General features: G+C 46.5%; 1 protein-coding gene across 1 annotated transcript in view; it reads left to right on the top strand.

Moving 5' to 3' along the window:
- The first annotated feature begins 12441 nt into the window (after positions 1-12441).
- IGSF11 (immunoglobulin superfamily member 11) overlaps positions 12442-26405 on the top strand; it is a 109312-nt gene continuing 95348 nt past the window's right edge. The window contains exon 1 of the mRNA XM_030020491.2: positions 12442-12615. Coding sequence (XP_029876351.1) covers positions 12543-12615 — 73 coding nt within the window. The 5' untranslated portion in view covers positions 12442-12542. The remainder of the gene's footprint in view (positions 12616-26405) is intronic.

A 26405-nucleotide genomic window follows, 5' to 3' on the forward strand; every position in this document is an offset into this window, starting at 1 on the left:
GGGGAATTTGCCTGTAAAGAAAGCGGTCTGTCCCAGGCAGAAACAGGTCTCTGCCTCGTTATTGGCATGACCAAGGCAATGAGGGAAGCTAGTTAGGCTGGAACTCCTGGTTCCTAGAAGGGCATTAGCTGCCTTTGCTGCGGGCCCATCTCTCCCCATCAAGCAACCTAGGTCTAGCAGGCTTAAACTGAACTGCTGCCCCTTTACGCCGTGGGGAAGGACCGCCTGCCAAATGATTGCGAAGCAGATGTCGGTCAAAACCCCGCGTTGCGCTGAAGACCTTGCTGTTGTACCTCTAGCTGTAGGACGTGCGAAGCTGTCGTAGGAGCTCTGCCGCGCGTCTCCCCGTCACACCTTGGGGCTGCTGTTCGCTGCACAGCTTGTGCTCCCCTTGTTAGCGATTTAGGAAGTATCGCTGCATAAATCAGTATGCAGGGAAATAATTTGGCGTCTCTGGCAGGTGTCTCTTTTCCTGTAGTCTTCCCCAGTATTCCAGACTGGATTGGTAATGAGCAGAGCGCTATATTTGTGTGGAAGTGAGATGCCAGCTCCTTAAGGATTCATTTATTGGGCTGCGGGCCAAGGCGTATTCTGGCCCTTGATTGCATGGTACTTGCTGCATTTACCTAATCCAATGGGAAAGGCTTTAAATTTTCAGTCCGACAACATGACTGCACCATTGCACAGTCCTCTGATTTTCTTACAGCAACATGTGTGTAATGAGGAATGGGGCTAAGGAGGAAAGAATGAACAGTGGTTTTTGGTCTGGGGAGGGTCAAGATCTGCTCTATGGCTCTGGGCTCCTTCTGGCACAGGTAAGATAAGGACTGTGCTCTTGTCTCATAAAATGGATCCTGATGTTGTGAAAAAGGCGCTTCTGAAAAACCTGGTTTGTAGCTGCTTGCCTTTGCCTTCCTAGAGAAAGCCAACTGCTTTGTTCCCTTTTGGGAGAAGGATTCATCCTTGGAGATGACACCTCCTGGAAACCATTATAGAACATATCAGCTCCAGTTACCAGGGATACTATGTTCTATACTCGGAAGAAATCTGTGCCATCTTAAACTGGAATTTGGATGGGTGGGGGAGGATAACTTCAGAAAAAGCTGCCCTGAGCCGCTGGGGGTAGGATCAGGAGTCCATGTGAGATGTCCAAATGTAACCTTAAGCGCAAGTGTAAACCCAGTCCCAAATTCAGTAGTACCTGCATCATTTTTCAAATGGTGGTATGTCCAGGGAGGTCACTTAGATCTTTCCTGTCCTACATACGTGTTAAGTTGTTAAACTGTGTTAGTGCAGATTCCACTCTGAGAAAGCTTGAGTTGGTTAGCATACCCTCTTATCTGGATGAGCTTGCTGTCATTCTCTACTGATTAAATTGGATTGAGATCAAGTACTGTTGCAGTGATGTAGAGGCTTTGGTTCACTACCATGTGTGAAAACAAGGAGAAGCTGAGGAAGCTTGGCTTCTTCAGCCTGGAGAAGAGCAGGGTCAGGGGAATACCGGTCTTCCAGTGCATATGTGGAAGTCATCAAGAAGATGGAGGCAGGCCCTTTTTGCTGAGGATAATTAGTCGCTGGAATAGGTAGCTCAGAAGTTGTGGACTCTGTGTCCTTGGAGGCTTTGAAGAACTGACTGGTCAAAGCCCCAAGCAACCTAGTCTGAACTGGATGTTGACCCTGCTGAAACTGTTAATTTGCTAATTATTTTTTTGAATTAAGAATTTTTAAGTTACTTTCCCCCCCCCCCCCCAACTTAGTTGCCTCATAGGCAATACTTTTATTTCAAAGCTTTAAGAAAAAACTTTCAAACCTTTTCTGTATTTGAGAAGCTTATGCTGGAATCTCTTGACAAAAAGATGCAATGTGAAGAAAAACACTTTTGGTAAAAATTCAGTTGAAAAACTTGGATCTGGTCTGTGCTCAGTTTTAGATGTGTCTAGACAGAGTGAATAACACCGGGGGTGGTAACTAGGACTTCTCAGAATTATTTCATATTCATATTCCAGTTGCACCCAAGGGCCTGCTGGTAATGAAGCCTCCCATAGGTTGGTCCAGCGCATGCCTTTGAACAACATGCAGATGAAGAAAAAAGTGAATTTATTATTAAGGGCTTAATTTAGCTAAACTGAGTTGAATCTGTGCTACCAAACTGAAAACTCCAATTGGTTTCCTAAAAGCCTGATCCTCTATAGCTGTCCAGCTGGGTTTGAAGAATGTGTTTCTCCCAGCAGAACATGGTCTCTCTGCCTGACCAATGCTCAATTGCTACTACCTCTTATCTTTTTGGGAGCCTGCCGTTTTCAAAAGGACGATCTCAGCGGAGGTCACACGCTCCCTGCTCCTTATACCAATATAGTATAGAGAAATGCAGGCGTGGTATGATAACAGAGGCCTTGAAAGAGGGGACAGACAGCGCAGAGGAGAACAGGCATGGGGTGATGAGAAAAGAGGTGCAGGATACCAGCAGAGACCCCAGCTCTATAAACAGCTCACCAGTGGTCAGATAAAGAAATGCGGACATGAGAGCTGGGCAAAACCAGTATTGGAGGAAAAAAAAAGAACAAAATACAATATATGTAAAGGTTCTCCATATGTAGTAGTCCTGGTTTTGGCTGGGGTAGAGTTAATATTCTTTTTAGTAGCTGGTACAGTGTTATGTTTTGGATTTAGTATGAGAAAAATGTTGATAACAGATTGTTTTCAGTTGTTGCTAAGTAATGTTTACACTATGTCAAGGATTTTTTGGCTTCTCATGCCCAGCCAGCAAGAAGGGTTGGAGGGGCACAAGAAGTTGGGACAGGGACACAGCCAGGACAGCTGACCCCAACTGGCTGAAGGAATATTCCATACCATGTGATGTCATGTCTAGTATATAAACTGGGGGGAGTTGGCCGGGGAGGGGGTGGGGGTAGACTGTTGCTCAGGGACAAACTGGGCATCGGTTGGCCAGTGGTGAGCAATTGCATTGTGCAGCACTTGTTTTGTATATTCCAATTCTTTTATTATTACTATTGTCATTTTATGATTGTTATTATCATAATTTTCTTCCTTTCCGTCCTATTAAACTGTCTTTATTTCAACCCATGAGTTTTACCTTTCTCCTTCTGATTCTTTCCCCCATCCCACTTGGGGGTGGGGAGCGAGCGAGTGGCTGCATGGTGCTGGCTGGGGTGAAACCACAACAGTAGTAAATCTGGATGCAGTGTGGACTTCTGGACCAAGGAAGGAGGAGTGAGATGTAAAATGTTGCTAGAAAATGTATAAACCCAGCTCCATATGGACCTTAGATGGAGGAGGAAGAATACATCGGCATTGTGCTCCTCCCTGCAATGAGAAAGATGGGATGTTTGCCAGGAAGCATGGAAAAGAATTTCGGACTTTTTCCAAATAGTAGTCTTTATTTTTTCCTTTAATAATTAGATCTAGGCAAATAATATTTCTTAGATTAGACTGTTAAGATTTCAATTACACTGACAGTAAACTCTTGGGTTTGCATATAAGGTCTGTTTCTGTCTATAGCAAGAATTTGAGTGCAACAGTGGCGCTCAGCAGGTGAGTGGTAGCCATGAAAAAATAAAACAGAAACAATGACCAGAAGAGGTAATAACTTCCTTGGGCTCAGTTTTGTGCCCTCTGGCATGAAACATTCTCCTGCCCTTCCAACTTGCAGTACTCCATGAGACCAAGCTCCTCTTGTGATGTTTTCTGGAGAAACTGGCAAGGGAGAGATACTGCAGGCTGCTGCCAACTGTAAGTCAGTTGGCACTAGGGGAATATGTGAGATGCAGTTTTCCTCTAAGGCTGGGGGCAAGCAGACATTTAAATTGTTGCCTCTGCTAGTCCAGTCCTGAACTCGGGGCTCTACTTGCTGCATCTTCATTTATTGCTCCCTTAACGTGAGAGGGACCCTGTTATGACTCCTGGAGACTTGACTTTTGCGTGCAGTGGCTGTGCTGCAGCAACAGCTACAAAACCTAGAAATGCTTTTGTTGGTGTGACCGTTCTGTCCCAGACCGTTTTGCTAAGATAAGCAAAAAGTAAGGCAACTGGTGTAGTGGGTTTTGTACTGCTGAGCGAGGCACCTTGCTGAGACTGCTGGTCTCGTTTCTCATACTGTAATGGTATTGTTGTTGAAAGCGTTCATTTTCATTCACCTTTAGGAGTTTAATTTGCATAATCATTTTTCTTGCAAGGCTTCAGAATTGGCTGATCTGGACTCTCCACTTCAAAATATCTTAACTGTGCTTTTCAATATGCGCACAATGCTGTGAGCTAGAACAAAACGATCTTGTTGTGTTACCATAGAGACATCCAGGGTCTAAGAAGGGTTCCTGCTTGAAATTGGACTGTTAAAGGGACAAGGGGCTGTTAAAATTTGATGGAGGGCTTAATCCTTGACCAGGCACTGGTATAAATCGGTGCCATCAGGGTGAAATGAACTGGCAGTCCCAATGTAGTGCTTTACAGACAGCATTCTTCAGTCCAACTGGCCCAAAGGGCTGTTGTCTTGGTAGATTCAGAAAAAAAAAAGTGGAGGGAGGGGGGGCAAGGTCCAGGAAATTAACTTGAAAAATGTTAAATCAATTTACGCTTTTCCTTCATTTCCCCCCTTCTTCTGATTTGAGTGCTAATTAAGAGGCTTTCCTTTGCACTTAGACAACTCAACTTTGCTTTTTAAGCATACATATTTAAAGCACCACTAAATGAAGGCAGGGGTGAGGGAAGGTGCAGGGCTGACAACTCTGCTCTGGAGACTGAAGTCCTATGTTCACGATTAAAGGCAAATAGCGGGACTATAGCTGCATTCCTGTGACCTGGAGAAAACATGATTTGGACTGAGAGGACACTACCTTCTATGAGCCTGTCGAGTTTTTAGTGTTGGTGCTGTAATTGCCAGCTATAATGACCATTTTGTGCAATGGAGGGAGAAGAAAATGTCTTGCTATATACATAAAGGGAAGCAAAAATTGGTTGGGAGTCGATTCAGCAACAAAAACTTTTGGTAGTTAGCACTGTCTTTGCTTGGGACTACAGTGTCTGGGCTACCTATGGGAGTGTCAAAAGGGTGCTTACAAATCCTACTTGCCAGCTTATTTACAAGCCCCAGTGCAAAATGGAGAGAGAGGCTGTACTTTACCCCATGTTAGTTAATTGATGAGGACTCTGGAATTGTAATCCCTAAATGGGCATTTGAAAGAGCATTGGTGAACATGTTTTGAAAATTCAGCTTTTGTTGTTGTGTGACTGGTGGGAGATGCAAATCTGCCTTGTGTTATACGTGGAGCTATTCCTCTCCTCCCCAACAGTGGCTGCTGGTTCAGGCTCTTAGGACTGTCTGGTGAGGGCAGAGTTTAATCCTTCCTGCTGTCCTTAAGTCAGCCCTGATGACTTCTTCCTCTGGCTTAAACCCTGGCCCTGATGGACTCCTGTGGTGACTGTTTTGTTGTGTAGCGATCATGGTAAGGTCTCTAAGAAAAGACACTCCTGCTGTCTCTCTGCTGTGAAACAAACCCTTTCTGGCCCAAGCTAGTGTGAATTGGGCACACCCTGCCTTGCATAGGAAGCCATGGCATACTGCGCCAAAGCAGTATGTTCAGCGGAGCTAAATTTGTGCACGTCCAAGATGCTATTAACTCCTCAGGCGCCACGTACTCTGACAAACACCGTGTGGCCCATGGCTAGCGCTAAGCAACGGCAGGCAATACTGTCAATAATAGCTTGGGAACTTGCATTCCTGTCAGCGGTGATTTACAGGGTGGTTTGGAACTCCTTCCAGAAGAGGTGAAAGGAAGATCAGCTGGCATGGGCGCAGGGCAGCTTCCCAGCAGCACAGCAAATGCTGCTACAAGGAGCGGTTTGAGTCTGAAGTGGAGCACGGGCAACCAGAAATGTTAAGCAGCAGGTTGTGTCAAAGTGCGAGCTTATGTTTTGTTCTTATATTACTGTATTCTTATGTTGCTTCTAAACAGAAGACTTCATTCGTTGCCACGTGGCTGCTTAGATTTTGGAGGAGTCACCCTTGGGATGTGGTTGGCTCCTTGCGTTGGAGGATCAAGTCAGACCCAGAAGTTGCTGAGCACTTGTCCCATGAAAGCACTGACAGACAGGAGAGAGGCGCATGCTCCCCAAAATTTAACAGTCGCTTTGGTGTGGTGGTAGTAAGTAGCATTATGCCTTATAGGTGGGACACCTTGCCCAAATTGACCTTTATGCCAGTAATATGTAACCCCCCCCCAATCACTGCATGGGCCACCTATCTCATCTATGGATACACTGCACTGTGAAGACCAAAAATCTGATCTCTCTCCTGCCTCGGTCCAACAGAGTTGCTTTGCTCAGCTGCAGAGTAACATAGACAGTATTGTGGTCTGAGCCAAGCAACCCTCCTGAACTGGGAGCAGCCGTGAGGGTGCCACGGACACCCACGTTGCTCTATGGGCTTGGCAAAGTTGGTGTTTGAACGTGGAAGTCTCTGCCCTGTGCTCTCTAGACTGTCCTGTATATCCCCAGGGTTTTCACCATTACCTGGGATCTCTCTGGCCTTTCTAGATAACTTACTGGATTAAAAGTTATCTCAGCAAGTTATTGATACAGGCACCATTAGTGACACTAAGGTTAAGCAAAGTGGCTGTATGTCCACTAGTGCAAGGATTTTAGCTGCTTGTTTTCCCAGGCTCCCTATTCTTTTTTAGTCCTCACAGTAAAAAGTGAGTGGCTGAAAGACGTTATGTGTGGTTACTAGTTGCCAATGAACATCAAACAGTTAAGAAATGCAGAAAGCTGCAATATCTTTTATTAGACCAGCGGATGTAATAAGGAAAAAACAGATGAGTTTTCAAGGATGGAAGCCCTTCTTCAGGTCAATGTGCCCAAAAGCGTGTTGGTATTTTTCAGCTACATCAGCTGGTCTAGTAAAAGTTATTGCTTCTCTGTAGAAGTTATTGCACCTCACATATCTTTAGACCATCACAGCCACAGCAACACTGCTACTAAACAAGATTCTCGAAGACCCATTTTGTATCCCAACTGCAGGAATATGTCCACATGAGTCTTAACTTTAGTGTATTTCTTCTCAATTTTGTCATCTATTTATTTTCTGTCACAGCTGTGTGTAATAAATTCTTTCAGCAGTTCTGGAAAAAAAAAAGGAAGAGTGATTGATTTCCATTTTCTGAGCTTTATGGGGTGTGCTACTTAGAAGACTTGTCATTACCACCATTTGCTGGTGTTTAGCGGAAGATTTAATTCACCTACTGTAATGATTTGGGGAAATCTGTCGATGTACAATTTAGAAAGTTATTATGTAAATGGCAGCATTATGAAATGCTTTTATGTGGATGCAGCATCCACCATTTGCTAACAGGGGTGGCAGCATGTGTCTGACAGGGTACAATGGACAGTTGTTAACCACAGCAAGAACAGCGTGTCCAAAGAAAAGATTTAGTTGAAGCCTTGGGGAGCAATTTGTTCCAAACATGTCTGCGTAGACTGGGTTGGGGGGAGCGGAGTGAGAAGGAGATGAAGGATTTCAAAATGTTGAATAAAAAGCTTTGGTTTTCTAGACGTAGGCTGAAACACAGGAGGGCTCTGGGCAGGAGGAGGGAAGCAGAGAGGATTTTGTAGCTGAGGAGGTTTGCTTTAACTGTGGGAGCAGCCAAGTAAAACTCGGAAGATGTAGAAAAGATGAAGAGAATTGACAAGATTGTGGATTAACTCAAAGCGCATTGGGATGCTCCAGGGATGGTCAGAAACCACAGAGATGGGATGCGTAGAAACGCATTTTTTCCCCATGCTACTGAGGAAAGGAGCATCTTGCAGCGCGCTAAGCAAAGCAGGTGTGTCGCGGGTACTACGTGCCTGCGATGGAGAAACCAGACAAACCAGTGTGCCCACGAGGGTGGAAAGGTGGAGGGGAAGCAGTGCCCCAGCCCAGCTCCTGCGTGCTCGCGGAGCTTGGCCGTACGGCTCCCTTCCCATCGAGTGGGGACGCGCAGAGAGAGCCTGCTCCCAAGGCGAGGGTCAAAGTGGCCCCAGAAAAAGAAACGGCGCAGTGGCCTACTTCGGCGCTGCAAAGTTTGAAAGTACACCTAATCCACACGGGTTTCCATGGACACGTCCGCTCCTGCCATCTGGCATCGAAGGAGCGCGGACATTTGCCGGTTGTTTTGGGGCTGGTTTCACTCGGATATTCCCAAGGTCTCGCTGCGTGGCTGACGTGCAAGCAGAGGTCATTGCTGTGGCAGGGATCGAGTTATCCTGACGGGCAACGCTCGCCCGAAAGCCTGCGTCGGCGATGTATCGGTGTCATGGTGCCTGTGTTGGACTCTGACTCCGGACAGTGAGGGCAGATGAGGGTAAACTAGTAAATACCCACCTCTCCCAGGCCTGAGGCTCCTGCTGATTCCAGTATGTCGGCTTTCATAAACTCAAACCTTTGTGTTTGGGACAGTATTCCTGTGTAACCATCCCTGTGGCCAGGAGAAAAAAAAGAAAAAAAAAAATCTCCTGGGATAGACGAGTTGACAGGAGTATTGCTGTTTCTTCTGGTTAGTGACATCTGTTTTGTATACACAGGCGTTCAGCAAAATAAATCTAGGGTTTTGTTTTATTTTTTTGATTGAAAAGGTACAGAGATAGTTAATTGGGTGTATCTCTGAAGGTCTGTCATATTTCTTCTCAGATAGGATTAAAACCGTTCAATCTGCAAACTCTATTTCCTCTGTCAAAAGGAGATAACCAATTCCACAGACTGAAGTTATTAATGATCAACTGAGTGAATTTTATCCATCTCTTTATATCTTGGAAGGACACTTCACTGAAGCTGATTTTGATCAATTTGTAAGCAATGTCACCTTCAATAAATTCCCATTTGACAATAGATAACCCAGTAACAAGCTGGGAGACAGCGAAGGTGATGTAAGACTTGGCATCTGTTGTAGCTCTTGAACCCAACTGCATCCCCACTGTTTGTTTTTAGAGCCATGTTAAGGGAAAAGGGGAGGAGGAAAAAAAAGCATTGTCCTGGAAAAAAGCTGCCTTTTCAGATTTGATTCGGAAAGATGGTTTTCCCTGAGACATGAGAATTGCATTACTTATCATAATTCTTTCAAAAGAAAAAGCAGGTGGGAGTGGTTTAACTTTTTTTCCTCTTTCTGTCCTTGCCCAGCCTAGCGTGTAGTCTTGGCAAATATCTTGGCCACTCAGTTTAAGGATCCCATGTCTGCTCTTGTGAGCAGTGTAACACAACTGAGTCCTGCAGTGGTCACCTGCCAGCATCCGATGCTTGGCATATCGCAGATGTATCTCCTCTATCCACGATGTACTATTCCATCAGTGCTAAGGAAGAGGTATAGATGCTCACTGGTGGGAAAATAGAGTGCTGGAGCAGCAAATATGTGTCTGCTTGCAGCTCTAGCATCCAACAGGCTGGAGTGTGCTGCATTCCCTGAATAAATGGTTGGCATAAGGCTAATATTTTGGGGAAGGCTCAAGGGCAACTCAAGTAGAAATTCAGAGTTCCAGGAACAATATCTCCTCGTCCACGTCCTTTCTGTACAATCTGCAAGCTATTTTTGGAAGTGGTGGTAAGGTGGAGAGGGAGCCAGGGTGAGAGGACTGACTGGTGCATCTGAAGATTATTATTCCCTGTGGCTGCTCCATCCTTCTGGAGCGTGGCCACAGATTGTTCTTGCAATTGCTGCGAGAAGCAGCTAAAGTCACTTGCTGTGTCACTGTGTTACGCGGGTATGACGTAGTATCTGCTGTGGTGACGGGATTCTAAAGGTGATTAAAATACTCCCTGCTCCTACCAGCTTGGGTCAAAAAGGAGTCGTTTGGGTCCATTCTGGGCAGAAATGCTTTCTCTGACCACCAGGCTCCTGATTCACATTATGCTCGCTGCGCTCTTTAGGAAGCACATTAATTCAGCCACTGTACAGGGCGAACTGATCTTTGCTGTTTACCTGCCAGCTGATGCACAGCAGGTCGCAAGGAACAGTCCAAGGCGAGCTGGGATGGCATTTGCCAAATGCAGTGTGTCCTTATACTAAAAAACACACTTATTTCCATTAGGTCAAGAGAGCTTCCAAGTCTTGGCAGATCAGGAAAGCAGTGCAGCAGTCCTAGGGAGAATATGCGGTTTTTCTTGTTTGTACTTGATTTGTCTTTGCCTCTTTTCATCCCCAGAAGTTTTCTGAAGGAGTAAGGGTAGTGGCAGGCCGTTATGCCCAACATGCTCTGTGCTCTCTGCCGTTGACTTTGGTGAAGGAGGTTATGTTTGGCGAGAAACATTCGAGAGCTTTCATTGTAGTTGGGAGCGTGGACGTACCCATTGCGTTCCTCCAGGCGGTCACTGTACGTACCCACGAGGATGGGGGTCTGCTGGAGCTGCTTCTCATCAATAAGAACATCAGGTTCCTCTATCCTTTTTCTGGATGGAAAATACAGCAGGTCGGCTGAAGGAAAGAGAAGCGGTCTGAGGGAGTCTGAGAAAACTTCAGTCCCCATATTGCCGGAGAATGAGGGAAGCAGCTGGGCTACGACTCTCCCTTCGGTGCTTTTCTGAAGTGTGTTATGCTTCAGCTGCTTGAGCCTTTGCCAAGAGCTGGCTCCTTAATGGAGCAAAACTACCTCTTAGCCCGCCTGCCTGTGGCAGGGCTGGAGCGGAGGGTGTTTTTGCAAGAGTGCTAGACCTATGAGACTGTCCGCGTTGTCAGGTTTGATGCCTGAGGATGTGCAGCAGGCACCGACACCTGGAAAAGACTGGGGCTGCATCCCCTGAATCACTGCGCGGTGCCTTCTCACCCCATCGTACCACACCACTCATTGAGTGACAACCCAGCCCACGTGGGAGTCAGCAGGAGTTTTGCTGCCTGATAAGGGCAGGTCAACCATTGCTCCTCATAAATAGTGATTTTTTTTTTTTTTTTTTTTTTTTCCCCAGAACCAAGAAAATCAGCAAAACTGGTCTGTTGGTGTGACACTTTTACCTAGTCCTCTGGTAGAAGGGTGGCAAAGCTTGATGCTGGGCAAGGCAGAGCTTAACCTAGGCTGGTTAGGTGGCAGCTAGTTTCCCACTTACTGATTCCACGGGCACCAACCTACCTTTTTCATGTTGCTTAAAGGAATTTCTGTTCTGCTACCCCAGATGCTTTTCCTTGTCATCTTTGCTCCCAGGTGCAGCTCCCACCTTCTCAGTGGGAGTGTGGTCACATAAAGGGTCAGCACAGCTTTTGAGGCAACCGAGGAGGTAGAAACCTGAGGGGTGCTGGGCATGGGGATGCTCCCAGGGCTTCTGGCTGGGAAGAAGGTAGGGAGAAGCTTCACAAGGTGGATTGGCCGCCTGCAGGATGCAAAGGCGGCACGGCTGTGCTTTGGTGGGGAGGAAACTTTGGGTAGGGGAACGACGCAATGGTGCGTTTTGCAGAATTGTTAGGGGACTTTCCTAGCCAAACTGCTTATTTTCACAAAGCAAAACTAACGTGGTCAGACTTGGACAGGGAGCTGGCTGTGTGTGAGGAGTCGGTCTGTGCGAGCTCTGCTTTGAGCCTTTCCCTGGATCACCACCCTAAATTTGGAAGGGGCTCCTTTCCTCCCTTCCCACCCTCTGCTTGCACGCTCGATGCTGGATTTTGACTGATTTTTCTGTGTAGCCTTAAGGACTGCAATTAAGCTCACGACCCTAAACGACACAACTTGTTGGTGACTCTTGTGTTATTGTGGGGCCCCAACTCCAAGAACTGCCTTACTCCCTTCAGAGGTATCTTGGTCTGTTTTTTAGGTGTAGTGAACGCTCGCGTCCCCCACTCTTGAATACCGGAGTAAGGGCGGCTCATACCTTTGAACAGCAAGCCGGCGATGTTTATACCGTGTGCTGCAGCGGTGCCCGGTCCCACGCAGCCCGTCCCAAATAATTTGCTGCGTGCTGCTGCTCTCTTCTTCCCTGCAGCTGTAGGCAGGCCCTGGAGAGAAGCAGCCCCCCCCCCCCCCCCCCCCCCCCGCTGAATCTGGAAAAGCTGTTGGGGTGCAATCTCCAATCTCGGACCGCAACTCCTCACCCTGGCCCGTGTAGCATCCCTAAGGATGCAGCGGCACCGGGTTAACGGTGAGGCTGGGGGGGGGGGGGGAACCCGAATTAGTGGATGGCCAGCGCAGAGAAGGAGGGCTGGTGGGATGTACCGCTGTTTGCTGGGACGGGACGTGCGGGGGCTGACAAGCCGCAGCCCGGCGGGTTGCGGGGGCGGCTCGGGGCCGCCAGGCTGCGCTCTCGGGCCGGTCGCCGTTCCCCGCCGCCCTCCCCGGGGCTACTTACCGGGGCTTTGGGGCACGGCGGAGCCTGGGAGCGGGCGGTCCCGGGGACTGGAAGCGACGCTGGTCCCGGCATCACCGTTATCATCCCCGGTGGTACCTGCCGGGGGGGGGGGGGGTGGGGGGGTGGGGGGAAAAAAAAAAAAAAAAAAAAAAAAGGGAGAGGGGGAGAAAAAAAAAAAAAAGAAAAGGCAGGGCTCGGCGACCCCGCTCTGCTCCCCTCGCCCGGCCCCGGGATGACGCGGCGGCGCCCCGGAGGCGGCGGGAGGTGGGTGCCGGTAGCCCTGGTAGCTCTTCTGGCCCTGCGAGGTGAGTTGCTGCACGGGTGGGAACGGAGCGCGGGAGCCACGGACGGGGCATCACCCGTGGGGTGGGGTGGGTGCCGGGGATGGGGCGGGCGGGGGGGGGACCCCCCCGCCCGCCCCATCCCCGGCACCCACCCCACCCCACGGGTGATGCTCGGGAATGCGGCGGTGGGTGAGGGTTTTTTTGCAGGCAGGCGTGGGGAAGGAGCGCTGCTCCGCTCGGCTCCTTTTGCTGCCTCTGCTGCACCATCCTTCTTACTATTTTATATGTATATATATAATTTTTTTTTTTTTCCTTACTGTGCTGTAAAACTTGCTTTAGGCCGGGCTTCGTTGTCTGGGCCTAGCCCCTTGATAAGCTCACCTGGGTGGGAAAACTCTGGTCTAGCCTTCAGGCCCTGAGGCAGTGGGGAACTTTCTGCAGAGATGGTGACAGGCTGCCCCTCTGTGTGTCCCCCCCCCCCCGGGGCGGGGGTGTCTTTCCCCGGCCTCCTCTTCCTCCCAGGTGCACGGCAGGTTCCTTCAGCTCAAAGTGCCTACCCCTGGGGATGTGGAGAGATGGAGAGCACTCCATCCCCTCCTACCCCCCCCAGAAGCCCTCCCGAAATAAGGTGCGTACCCCCCGGTCCTCTGTGTGGAAAGGGAACGAATTGCATGTGACAGATGCTACTCGCATCGCTTGGTGCATTGCTGGAGAGCGCTAGGAGATGCTGTGGTAAGGGCAACAGGAGAAACTACAGAGCGCTAAATGTTCGGGCTCATCTGTTGATCAGGTGGCAACGCCTTCTTTCAAGGAGTGCCAAACTTCAGAGCAGGCCCGCTCCGTTGCCTTTTGTCGAGGTCTACAAGATAATTTTCTTAAGGTCCGCTCGTTTGTGCGGAGGTTTGCTAAGTAGTTTAGTGGAGGTCTGCCCAGCAGTGAGCAGTTCTGCTGAGCCAGCCGGGCACTGCTGCTGCCCACCTCTGTGACTGGGAAACTGGGAAACCTCCTGCAAGTGATCCCTGAGAGAGCAGGAGGACAGTAAGAAATGACGGGGTCTCCCACAAGAATACCGGAGATGTCTTGGCAAGGTCTGGGTGAAATTTTCTTGCAGTCCGGGTCTGGATGGAGTCTGCTGCTTGGGTAGCAGTGCCTTGGCTCTCGGTGCCCTGCGAGGCGCAGCGGGCCATTCCTCTCTGCCCTGGACCTGCCGAGAAAAAAGTCTTGTGGTGGACGAGGTGAACTTTTCCCAAATGCCTCAGCCCCAAAAGCACCCTGAGCACCATCCTCAGGAAACATTTGGGAGTCTGAGTTGCATGCATTAAATGGAAATTGCACCTGCTGACTTCAGAGAGGTGAATTGTGGAAAAAAAAAGTTTATTAGCATTTAATTGAAAGAAATGATCTCCGCTGTTTCACACGTCATGCCATTTCTTTACTTTTTGAACTTTTCTCAGTTTGGGAAGTGAGTCCAATGACTTTCAGGTTCTCGATGCCACAATTTTTTGTCTGCAGACATTGTAAAGGTGTAACTCTAGAAAGTTACTGTGCCTACTGCAGTTAGAGGCATATAAGTGATGAAGCGTTTCTGTTATGTGATATCACCGCTAAAACATATAACAGTAGCCAGATTTAAGGTTAAAATTAAAGGGGTGTTTAATTATCTCTTTAGGCAAAAAGATTGACTCGATATTTAATTTTGGGTTTTTTTGGTTGAGGGCAGGTAGGGACAATGACAACAGAGACAACTGGGCACAGAAACATACCTTTCCATGAAATATTTATCTGCAATAGTGTAATAGTTTTTCTTGTGCTTTCCTTAAAGGCTTAAAGATTACCTGAATGAACCATCTGTGTCTCAAGCTTGTTTTTTTTTTTTTTTTTCTTTGTCTTAGGAAAAGTCTTTAGAAGGTGGTGGTAGATGAAAATAGCTATGGTACACAGTTACTTCTGTGTTACACAGTATGGCCATATTTTCACTGGTTCTTGAATTTGAAAAGAAAACCCTGATAAGGTATAAGGAACAGACAGATACTCATGAAAGCTGAAATAAAATTGAGAGAGTTTTTTCTAAACAACATTTGCAGAAGATCAGTAAGTGTATTTCTGCTCTGGGTTGCTAAGTCTGGTAAGGGAGAGTGATTTTTTTTTTCCCCTTTTTGAAGCTTTATATTGGTTTAGAGGATAGAGAAGAAATATGATGGGGTCACATGCAAAGTGATACCTAAATGGAAGGTGAAAGGTTTAAAAGTTAAAGGATCAGAAGCTGTAAGAGTGTATATACAGAAGAAATACTTAATGCCAAACAAATGAAAAGTGTGGTGGAGGAAAGGTCCCTGGAGGTCGTTTTGTCATTCTTGCACTTTATGCCTATGATAAAATACAGTCAGGCTTTGTAGTGAAATGTCAATCAAGTATTATAGTCCCATTTTCTTACATTGTTTTGCAATTTGTAGAATAGCAATGATTCTTTTTAACCGGAGCTAGATGACTGCTTTTTTTGGGCCTTGTAATACCCATGTTTAATGCTCTTGGGACAGGGGCAGTGTCTGTGTTTTCCCTCTAAAGCATTATGAGCATAATAACTTTTGTGGAAATAATATTTTTCAGGCTCCCTAGAGAAGTTTAGGGAAAGATAGGAGGGAATTCTGTTTAGAACTTTGAAACCAAACCTGTGATTGCAAGTCAATCCTGCTACGTAGCCAGAAATAGCATGCTTCAAATTGTCAAACGTGTTAGAAATCACACATCGGGTACAGCTAAACTGCAGAACCAACTTTTTTTTTTAACTGTATGGTGTTTGGATCCTGTGACATAGTATTGCAACAGGTGAGATGTCAGCATGTTAGAGTCTGTTGCAGCTGGATCTTGCAAGATGGGGGGTGGTGGTGATGGTGCATGTGCATGCCTGGCAGTATTGCATTGATGCAACAGCTGGTCTGCAACTTTTTACACAGGTCGGTCTTTCCAGTCCTCACCTGAAGTCACCCTCCTGCCAGTCTGAGGTTATCGCGGCTGAAACCGGGTGTTTAATTTTTGGCCTTGCAGCACCCTTGGGGTAGCCCATGTATCCTTTCCAGCCCTGCACCAGGTCCTCGGTCCTAGCAAGAGAGGACTGTGGCAGTCCCTCGCTCTTCCATGCTTATGCATATTTTTTTTTTTTGGAACAGATTGCCATTTGTGTCAAGCTGTGTGGTTTTGTGATGTGTAGATAAATCATTTTGCTCGCAACCTGACCTTGGTCCCCAGTGGTAGGCACAGATGCATTAACTACTTCTTGTGTCTCTGAAGTGGGCACCCTTCCCTTATTTTGGAAACTGATTCTTTATCTCTGTTTCTTCAGTATTGCCTCAAACCCAATTTTCTTTTGCAAGATTCCCTTCTCCGAGGGATCTCAAAGTGCCTCGAGAACAGCTATATTTAGCTGTTCAGTAGCGGTATGGATATACAAAGTATGGTATAAACAACTCATTAAGAAACTTAGAAATCAGTTTTCCTGCCTTCACTGGGGAGATGTGTGGGGTTTTTTTTATTATACCAATAGTACAGATGGAGAAAGTGAGGCTCAGAGGCTTCGTGACCCACTGAAGGTCAGCGGCTGCTAGTAGTAGTCTTGAGTGTCTTGGTCCAAGCTGTAACCACAGGAGAATGCTTAAATTTATGCAGCAGGTTAAGCAATACTGTAATGGTACTCTTTAGGGATGTTCACTACTAAATTGTGGTGAGTCATCTATATTTAGCAGGATGCTACTATCATTGTGCTTTTTAAGTAAAGTGCTTTTAACACAGTTTATTTCAAGGAGAAGTGCATGCACTGAAAATCTGTTCTTTGTAGTTTTCTCCTCGTGGAGCATTAATGCTGCCTTCCCTTTTGTAAATGTTCAGAGAGAAATTTAGCTCCTGGTTGTTTAACAGACAGTAGCGTAACAAAGACAGTTCCCTGCTTAATACTACCTTGTGTTTGCACAGTCATTTACAAACATTAACTAATTGAGAGCCTCCAAACTTACTTTGTGAGGACAGTCAGTTTGATTTATAGCATGGAAAACTGAAGTGTACAGAGGTGAAATGATTTGCTTGCTGTCAGGTAGGACATCTCCCCAGCCTCTCCTTTGGGGAAGTCACAATTACAGGGCTCCTAATCATGTGCCACCCCACTTTTCTCTCACGTTTCATGTCTGATGCACCAGAGAGAACACAATATTATTAACCATGCACAGTGAGCTGTTGTGGTTGTGTTTTTTCCTTATATGTTTTAATCTCTTTGGTTTTGGAGGTCACTTGTGTCCATTCTGGCTCCTGCCTTGTTTTTCATTGCTTGAGCTGGGCTGAGGACAAATGCTTTCTTTTGTCAGGATTGAGGAATTTGGCTTTGTTCTGAAGGGAAATACAAGTTAAATGGTTTGATGGTTTTGAAAGGAAATTTTTGAGAGAAATTCCATCTTGGGACAACCAGTATTGTATTTCTTTGTGGAATTGTATTATTATTATCATACAAGAAAATACCCTTAAGCAAAAAGGTATTTTGATGTGAAAAGTCAAAACTTTTCATCCCAAAGATGCTTAAGTCGGATGTTTCTGTATTTCTGACAGTTTTCCCCTGTTTTTTCTTTTGAAACACAGTTATGATTTTACAAAACATCCCACGTTTGATAAGGCTTGGTTTAGTGGAAGTAGCTACAGTAAAAGCTTTTGTGGCCCCTATTGTTTTTCTACAGGGCATTTTAAAAACAGCAGCAGTAAAAACCAACTTGCAGCAATTGGTGGTATCTGTGTACGGTCTGTCTATTATTTTTGCCATCTTGACACACGTATGCAAACACCATATACACGTATATGGCATTGCCCGTGTCCTTTCCTTACCTGTCATGCTGTAGAACGCTGCTTCTACCAAAAGAAGCAGAATATGGTGTACAAACTAAGACAAGTTTCTATTTAAGAAATACATTATTTCTATTTAAGAAATACATAAGAAATATTAAGAAATTAAATACTTTGTTAAAATTTGTTTCCCCTTTTGGAGCAGTTGCTGGAGAAATCAGAGCAGGACTCGCAGATCGAGCTCAGTCTCGTTACTAGCGCACGTGCAGAGCCACAGCTCTCCTCCTGGCAGCACAGCAGTACTTGTGCGTTTGCGTACCTGCATGAAGTTAATTTCAAGTGTAATTTTGGTATTAGATTGATTAGATCACTTACTTAGGGATAAAAACTTGTGCATTTTTTTTCTCACATCCTCACGAGTCACCCTAGCTCTGAGAATGTGAGCTAGATTGTGTTTCACAAGCATCAGCAGGAGAAAGCTGATGTCTGAACTCCGCTTGGTTACATCTGGGCTTTGGTTTTACTCAAAATGCCAAAGCCAGGGATGTCACTTTGCAGGGGGGGATGACACACTGCTTAGAATGTGTGGTGCGTTTGTCTAAGCAGTGCTGGGTCAGGTCAGACCGCTGGTCTGCAGAGATGGATGCTTCACCGGGGGCTGCCGAAACCCCCGCAGTGCGCAACTGGTGCCAAACGTTTAGCAAAGAGGAGTCTGGTGCCGTGCCAGTGCTACAGGTTACCCTAGAAGGAGGTCGGTGTACGCATCGCTCCGGACTTCAAAGCCTACTGAAGCCAATTTTCTCTTAATTTCAGGGACTGCCCACGCTCCACTTCCTTGCCATAAAATGAACCGAGTCAGATATTCCTCTTGCCAATGTAAAGCGAATAAAAAGTCCATCCCCTCCCTTTTCAGAGAAGCCCCCTCCGCTTGCAAAGCAACAGGCACCAAACTTTTCCCCTTGTCAGAAGCGAGGCCGAGCTGGGCTCACCGAGCCCCCTCTTGCAGCCTCTTCAGTTATCGGGGGGGTGGGTGCGTGGTCCCGCTGGGCACCCAAAACTCAGCCTCCCCAATGGCGTGGGCTGCCCGGGCTCGGCTCTTCCCCTGCCTGGTCTATTAGCAGCCTCTGCCAGGAGCAAGTGGGTTGGTACACCCTCTCTGCATGCCCACTGGGGAGATTACTTCCTAATCCTTGTTAATTAGAAGTTGGCTAACGCCTGGAAGCGTGAGGGTGTAGTGCTGCTATGCTTTTTTTTTCTTCTTTTTTTTTTTCTTTCTACCTGATGTATCTGTGGATGTTCCCAGTATCCTTATAAATGCACAGGCCTCCGTGATTTCTGCTGAGCTCTTCACTTTACGATAACATGGGCTAATCATTCCTGGTAGTTAATTATGGGCAGTCTTTGAATAAGCAGAAAAAGTAAAAACAGAAAAGGAAAGGAAAATCATCATCGTTTCCTTATGTCTGGTCACATTTCCTGCTCTTGTGTTGTATTGAACAACCTTTTGTCTTTCTCTTAAACCAAACTAAAAACATAGAAGGACCTGTTTCACTTCTTCATACCCCTTTGATAATTTCTATCTAACTCCTTTCCAGGTTAAATTGTCCTAATTTTAGCTGTGCTTGACCAGTAAGTGTTATTGACTGGTGAATTTGGTGTGCCTTCTGTGTTTTCAGGTGTGCCATCCAGAAGTAACCGCAGCAATTCCAGCTGAGGGTGCACTGTCAGTGTTCACAGTGGCATTTTAATACATCCAGCATCCTTTTCAGCCTCCGCCTTTAGACATCCTAACAGCTTGCTTGCTTTTTTGACCACCATTGTATGCTGAACAGATGTTTTCATTGAGCCGTTCGCAGTGATACCAAGATATTTTCCTCAAGTGATTACATTTGAATTAGAGCCCCATGGTATATGAGTAGTTCAGATTATTCTCTCAAGTTCTTATTACTGTCCATTTGGTAACGTTGAATTTCATCTTGCATTATGCTGCCCACTTGCCGAGCTTTGTCAGATCCCTTGGAAGTCTCTCTCAATCTTCTTTTGTCTCAGCCAGCCCAAATCACTTCGCCAGCTCCCTGTCTCTCTTCCAGATATTAAGGAATAGATTAAACCACCCCAGAGCTGGTATGAAACCTGGGAGTAATCCCTTGTAATCGGGGCCAGAGCAAGGGCAGGGGGAGAAGGGCTCCCGTGCCCGGGCACCGAACGGTGGGGCAGCAGCTCTGGGCTCAGCCTGAACCCGGCTGGCATGAAACCCACCTGGGGGGAAGGCAAGGGGGGGTTCCCACCTCTGGCAAGCAGAGGATGGGGCTGGCACCAAACTGGTATCCTGCCCGGAATGGTTTAGCAGGTGCGCTTTGAAGTGACTGAAAATTAATCACTTAGTCCTGTCCTTTTCCTTCCAAAACTTGAGTGGATTGAAAGGCCACAAGTTTCTCTGAGCAGAGATTAAGCTGGTTTGTCTCCTGTTGTGTACTTCTAGGGGCTTAGGGAATTTGACTGGTTTTACCGATCCCTGCGGACACTTCCAGGTTAGCCTGTACCCTCCCTTAGGGAAAGGACTGCTAACTTCAAGGAACACCTGACTTAGCAAGAGCTTGCATGTCTTCGCTAGCAGCGCAGCCACTTGAGAAATGTCATTCTCCTACTGTTCAGCACTTCTGGACTTGTCCTTTGAATATATTGAAATGGTTGTTTTTTGACTTTTGCAATTTGGCCTTCAGTTTTGTTCTCAGCCCTCCTAGCTACCATCTTATGAAGCAACTGCTTAGACTGAATGACTTCTTGTTCCTTTTGTTTGACCACAGTGTGCTTGCTTCTCAGCAGTTGTTTTTTGGGTTTTTTTTTTTTTGTTCAGGGGCACTGACTACCTTTTCAGGATGATGCTGAGATTGCTTCAACACACCACCATACAGAGTGTAACAACTTTAATTCCTCTGCTTTTGGGGTTAGGCTGTTTTGACCATTTTTGCTTGTAATCATCTTTTCTAATGTTTAAGAAGCATGATGCAAAGTTCTGGTACTGTTTTTCTCAGAAGGATGTTAAATTTGATTATGTAGCAGTCAGTGTTACTTTGACTCAGGTTGTTCTTTGCATCAGTTGCAGCGTTTTAGCTTCTGAGTGCCCTGGGACTGGCTGTTCCAAGCCCTACCTACGCTCTTTAAGACGCTGCAAAATTGTAACCTGCTGTGACACTTAGCTAATTCCTGTGTGTGTTGCTGAAGTCGCTATTTTTTGCTGTTTTCTTTGACTTTGTGGTTCCTTTGCTTTCACTCCTCGTTGTGCAGTAGATATTCCCTTCCTGATTGGGAGGCCAGTGGTAAATCCAGGTTGCTGTACTGAGATTTGGTGTTTAGTTAACTTTTCTCCCTCTTCAGCCTTGACTATCTAGATGGGATCTGTGCATTACTCATCTTGCAGTTTGATATCTCTGCCCTTTTGCCCACGCTAGATTTCCAGGCAGGACATTACTGTCTGAATTCTGCAGCTGTGGGCCCACGGACTATGAGAATGTTGGACACTTCAGCCGTTAGTTATCGTGGCGATTTCATCCCTTTCCTGTACTGTATAAAGCGGTTATTGCATCGTGTCGTAGAGATAGGTTTGCTGCAGGCTTCAGCATCAAACCTGAAGTGCTCCTTGGAGCCTTTTGCTCCAGCTTCACACCGCCTGCTCCGACCCGTGTTCCCGTGCGGTCTATCGGCGTCAGCCGCCCTCTATGAAATGTTTGGTTTTGAAGCAATATCCCAGAAAATACACTCCTGCTTCTTGGTTAAAGGGTCTCTGTGCATCGCTCGCCCTGTGCCAGTGAGAGGGGCCTGAAGCTCCCAGTGACCCTTGAAGAAGGAGAGAGGGATGGGTGACAGGCAGACCCTGTTTTTGTTTTTTTTTTTTTTTTTTTTTTAGTGAAGCCCTGTGAGAAAAGGTGCCGGAGGGCTTCTGCAGGGTGCTGCTGGGCTTATGTGCCTGCTGGGCTGCTTCTGTAGCTGAGCGTGTGCTTGAGCTTCGCTGTCTGACAGGGTTTGATGCCTGAACGTCTCTGTTGGTTGTGGAGCTGCTAGGCTGCAAGCTCGCTTGGTTTTCTGGCTGTGTCTCGGGAGCTAGTGGCTCAGAGAGGTTGAGAGGACCTTGGCTACTTGGCAGAGGGACAGAATAGCCTCAGTCTGTCTGCAGAATCATCATGTCCTTGGCTTGTCAAGGGCAGCCCTTCCTTTTGCCCCTGAAACAGCTGGTGTGCCCTGGGCCCCTATTATGGGACTCATCCGCAATGAGCGCTTCCCTCTCCTGCGCTGAAAATGCCTCGGACACAGAGCGTAGGTTTGTGTTTCTCAGCTGCATGGAGTTGCAGCGAGGCTGTGTTTTGCTTGTTCTTTTGGGGAATGCTCTGTGTTTAGTTCTTTAGTAGCTTTTTCTTTATGCATAGTCTCATCTGCTGCTCTACCCCTATTCTCAGTGGCTGCTTTTTTTTTTTTTTTTGGTAAGACTGCATTTTGGCTGCCAGTTGTCCGTGTAACCACAGAGTAGGTTACAACATGGGTAGGCTTCCCCCACCCACCCTGGTCCCCATCCTCCAGCCCTCTTGCACTAATCCCCCATTTCACCCTCCCTGGGTGCTCCAGCCCTGAGCCAGCGGGCTGAAGTGGAAGGGACCGCTGCGGGTGAAAGGGAGAAGGAGCTGAAGCATCCCACAGCCACCGGCTTGTGTAGCATCCTAATTACAAATAGCCCTTCTGGCGTCAGCAGTTTGTGGGAATAATTGACAGGAGGTGCCGGCGAGGTGCTGAGTCAGAGCGAGGTGTGCTTGCCAAGTCACTGCAGCAGAAGGAGCCCGCTCGCCTCGCGTGGAGGGAAGCCAATGGACGGTGGGTTTCCTAGCTGCCTTTTGGGCCTCTTTCTTTCCTTTTTCTGAGGCTGCAATCAGGCAGCAGTGATGCTATGTATGTAAGGGAGAAACCAGGCGATGGGGGGAGCTTTTTTCCTTTTTTTTTTTTTAATTGGCTGTCAGCACTGGGGATTAGGAAATGCAGGCTCTGTTCCCACCTGCTGCCACTGGGTCTCTGCTGCCATTTCCATGCCCTGAGCAAGTAGAAGAGGTAGAAAACACATGTTGGGGGTCAGGGACAAGTGAGTGGCCCTAGTCACAGGTTGATGCCTCCTGGGTGAGGAAAAGGAGTGTGTGACACCCTCAACCGGGCAAGGGGGATAGCTTAGCAAGCCAAAAAAGCTGCAAAATAAAATGACTGAAAAGGTGTTTTGGCTTGTCCTTCCTGAGGGTTGCTTCTGCTGCAGCGTCCTACCGTTTGTTCAGGGGTTTGAAATGAATTGTTTGACATGCAGGAAGATGAGAGCTTGTCCTATATATATCCAGCACCTGATGGACCTCCAGGTCAGGCTCGTGAGAGCTTTGCTATGTACTCCTGACCTTCTTGTGTGGCTGGCATCAGTGTTTATACCACAGCTGAATCTGTCCCAGAGACCTGGCTCCTTTTCTTTTCCTTGCTCCAGGGTGACTTCAGACTTCTTTGTCTTTTTTCCCCCTTTGTAGCACGGGGTACCACTTTCCTGCCTCAGACAAAAGTCGGTAGTTGTTTGCGCAGTGATCTAAATATATGTGTCTGATGTGTGCTGCTTTGTAGGAAGGGTCTATTATTTTTGCTTCAAGTAGCCACTTTGTAGAAGGAGATGAGGAGCATGAAGGAGGCCCACATATTTTTCAGAACCTTTCATATCTATGCTGTGTTCCACCCACCCACTTTTTTTTAATGCTCATCTTAGTATAATCTTTCTCTCCACTGACTTAAGTAACAGCCGTGTTATCTAGATCATCATGCAGCTGATGGGAAAACTGAGGCCCAGAGATGGGAATTGCCTTGCTCATGGTCATGCAGGATTCCCATGGCCAACCTGGGGTTGGAGCCTGCATCTCCTGACTGCCAGCTCGTCCCTTCTCCACGGGAGCGTGCTTGCCTGTCTGCTGATTTAGTCAGTGGCCTGATGAATATTTTCCCTCCTGACTTTTCGTGGCAGTGGCTCTTGGATGGTTATTGATTTTTTTTTTTTTGAGTCTTTAAAGAAAATCTGCAGTGACTAAATCAAATGCGGTTCTTTCATCCTTGCCTTGGCCACCTCCACAATGAAAGTCATGCCCGGGGACCCCCGGAGAAGTGGCACTGGGGGCACTGGGGAGGGGATTGCATCTGTATGTCTGTCCTCCTTGCCTCCAGCTTGCTGCCTCTTCACATACTGGGTGCAACCCGTGATGCTGGTGGCAATCTTAAACAATCTGTGGCTTGACGATGTTTTGGAGGAAGCCTTGCCCCACTGGGTTCTGCTGTGAGATCAGATGGCGATAGCTTTGCCATCAGGCTTGGCTCGAGAGGCCCAGCATGGTCTGCTGCAGGACTGGCCTGCCTTCAATTTGTATTTCTGTGTGAGTTTTGCCATGGATGGTGGAGATGTGCTAGCCAGGGCACTGCTATAGAGATGAGTGGATCTGGTCCCCCTGCATTTTGAAGAGTCGCCTTCATTGCTCAAGGGAACCTTAGTCTCCATCTGGCCAAACACAGCCCTTCCTCCTTATCCACTCTCTACCCATGCTGTGGCTTCACTCTGGAAATGGAAAAAAAAATAAAAAAATAGAGCGTTGTCTGTTACAATTGGGATTTTATAAGGTACCTATGGGAATTAAGACTCAATTCCCTCAGGTTCCTTTTAAACAGCCTTGGCTGATGTGAATTTATGTTGAAAATCAGCAAGGAGAGGAAGCAGTCCTGTCAGCAGTGCCATAGCTATTCTCCCTGTGTTTGATGTGGCAACTGCTGCGATAAAGCTTGCTTGGCTTTTAAGGTCTGTGGGTCAGGAGCTGGGACCAAAGTCTTCAAGAGGTGTCCAATGTGAGTGGACCCTATGCCCTTGCCTCTTCTGGCCCTGTGCTGAGGGTCTTTTAAAGCACTCGTAAGTACTGTGGAAATACTAGTGTGTAATAACACTGTATGTAGGGACTCTGTGCTGTTTGGGGCTTGATAAATGCACCTCATGTCCACTGGGCCAAGCACTAAGCCTGCTACGAGTTGGTCCAGGATGACAAAGGTCTGCGAAACCAGCTTTTCTTTCATTTCCAAGGAGTAAAAATATGTATGCGTGGTGAGGTGTAATGTTTAATTGCAACCCATTGCCAACAGCAGTGATAGCATTCGCTCTGGAGACGATTGGGAGAATATTTTGACAACTTCAGGAACCTTTTTTCACTCTCTTCCTCCATAACCAAATAACCACAGTTTGCATCAGTTTTGCACAGAGAAATTCAGTGACAATCATCATCGTTTTAATTAAAAGTAAACAAATATGGTATTAAAAAAATAACTGCTGAGAGACCAAATGAATAGTGGAGCATGGCTGTCACTTAGAACAAGTCAGGAAACAAACAAGACGCAAAAGCTGCCTTCGTTCTTGGTTATGAGTGAGAACCCTTTCTGGGATTTTGTTTTCATGGCTAAAAAGAATTGTGTACTGTATTTTAAGTTCCTCTGGGGAATTTCTTCCTCTGGCCATATAGCCTGGGCACAGCTGGCGGCTAGTCTTGCAGCTGGAGGAGGGGGAAAGCGACTGGGGTGGGGATGCTGCTGACCCTGTGGTCTGGTGCAGAGCCAGTGGGTCCTGGGCAGCCACTGGTGTCCCTTGCCTGTGATCCGCTCCTAGCTCCTCCTCGCCCCTCAGCTCTCTGTGTGCCTCCTGCATCTCTCGCCTTTACGATGAATGTTTGCTGTGTGGCTTGACGGATGCAAAAATACCCGCTCCTCGCTGTAAGTTTATGTGAAATGGACCCAAATTGTGGAAATCTCATGAAATTAGCCAACTGTGTAAGATTTCTATTCGTTTTGGGTTTGCTCAGAGAACAGCTTGGATTTTTCTCCTGGATTTGAAGAGTTATTCAGCCTTGGAGCTCAAAATCAAATCACAGTCTAAAATCAGGCCAGGTCTCCTTAGCTCAGCTTTTAAAACAAAAATGTATTACACTCAAAGTGCATTAAAGACAAAAGGCTGCCTTAATGCAATAATATAACTGGACAGTCAAAATAAAGCAGCACTGAGAAATGCATAAGTTAATGATGCCTTGTTATGTATCCTGTATCTTTTATGGCATGAATTTTATAGTTTAAGTGGTAGTAAGATTAGAGGTAGGTGAATAATTTATAGCAAATAATTTATTTAATGAATTCCTCTTCCATTTCTATTTGCAAAATGTTTGTGAACATCCTGTGGTTTCTTTGCATTTTACTTATTTGAAATTACTTACTGAATAGCTTCTACAAATAATATTTGACATACTGCATGCTTATGAGCAGAGGGTTTTTTTTTTCCTGTTTCCTTTGGGGGGGGAGCAGTATTTCTGCTCCAAGTTTGGTTGCTCGGCACTGATACAGAGCAAAAGTTCACGCCATAGTATTTCACTGTCCTGACAGCTTAAAGTAATTGTTAGAAGTAAGCTGTTTCTGAAAGGTACTGAGAATTAGCTATTACTTTTAAATAATTATTCAGATAATTTACGTGGCTGGGCAAGTTCAAATTTCACTTTTGCCAGCGTGTGCTAAAATTGCTTAAAATGTGTTACTTCCTTGTACATTCACGTCACTAAATTAGAATAGTTGCAGAAACGAACAGAAAGATGTAAGGTCCACAGTCAGCAGTGTGCTGTGCATATGCTTGACTGCAGGCATATTCCTGAGTAGATGCATAAGTGGTAGAGTGGCAAATTATGAACTTCAGCATATGTTTAAGTGGTTTGCTGAATTAGGGCCCAAAATATAGAACAAAGCAAATTTATCTTTCATGAAAGTGAACATATGAGAGAATTTTGTTTCCTCATCTGAAATTATGGGGTAGTGCATCTTTCAGATGGTGGGGGGGGAGGTGATGATATAAATATTGCACTAGCTTTTGCAGTATTTCTGATCTCATCAAATACAAGACAGTTCATCTGAAGTTTTCCACG

This window comes from Aquila chrysaetos, chromosome 7, assembly GCF_900496995.4.
Source record: "Aquila chrysaetos chrysaetos chromosome 7, bAquChr1.4, whole genome shotgun sequence".
Classification (NCBI taxonomy): domain Eukaryota; kingdom Metazoa; phylum Chordata; class Aves; order Accipitriformes; family Accipitridae; genus Aquila; species Aquila chrysaetos.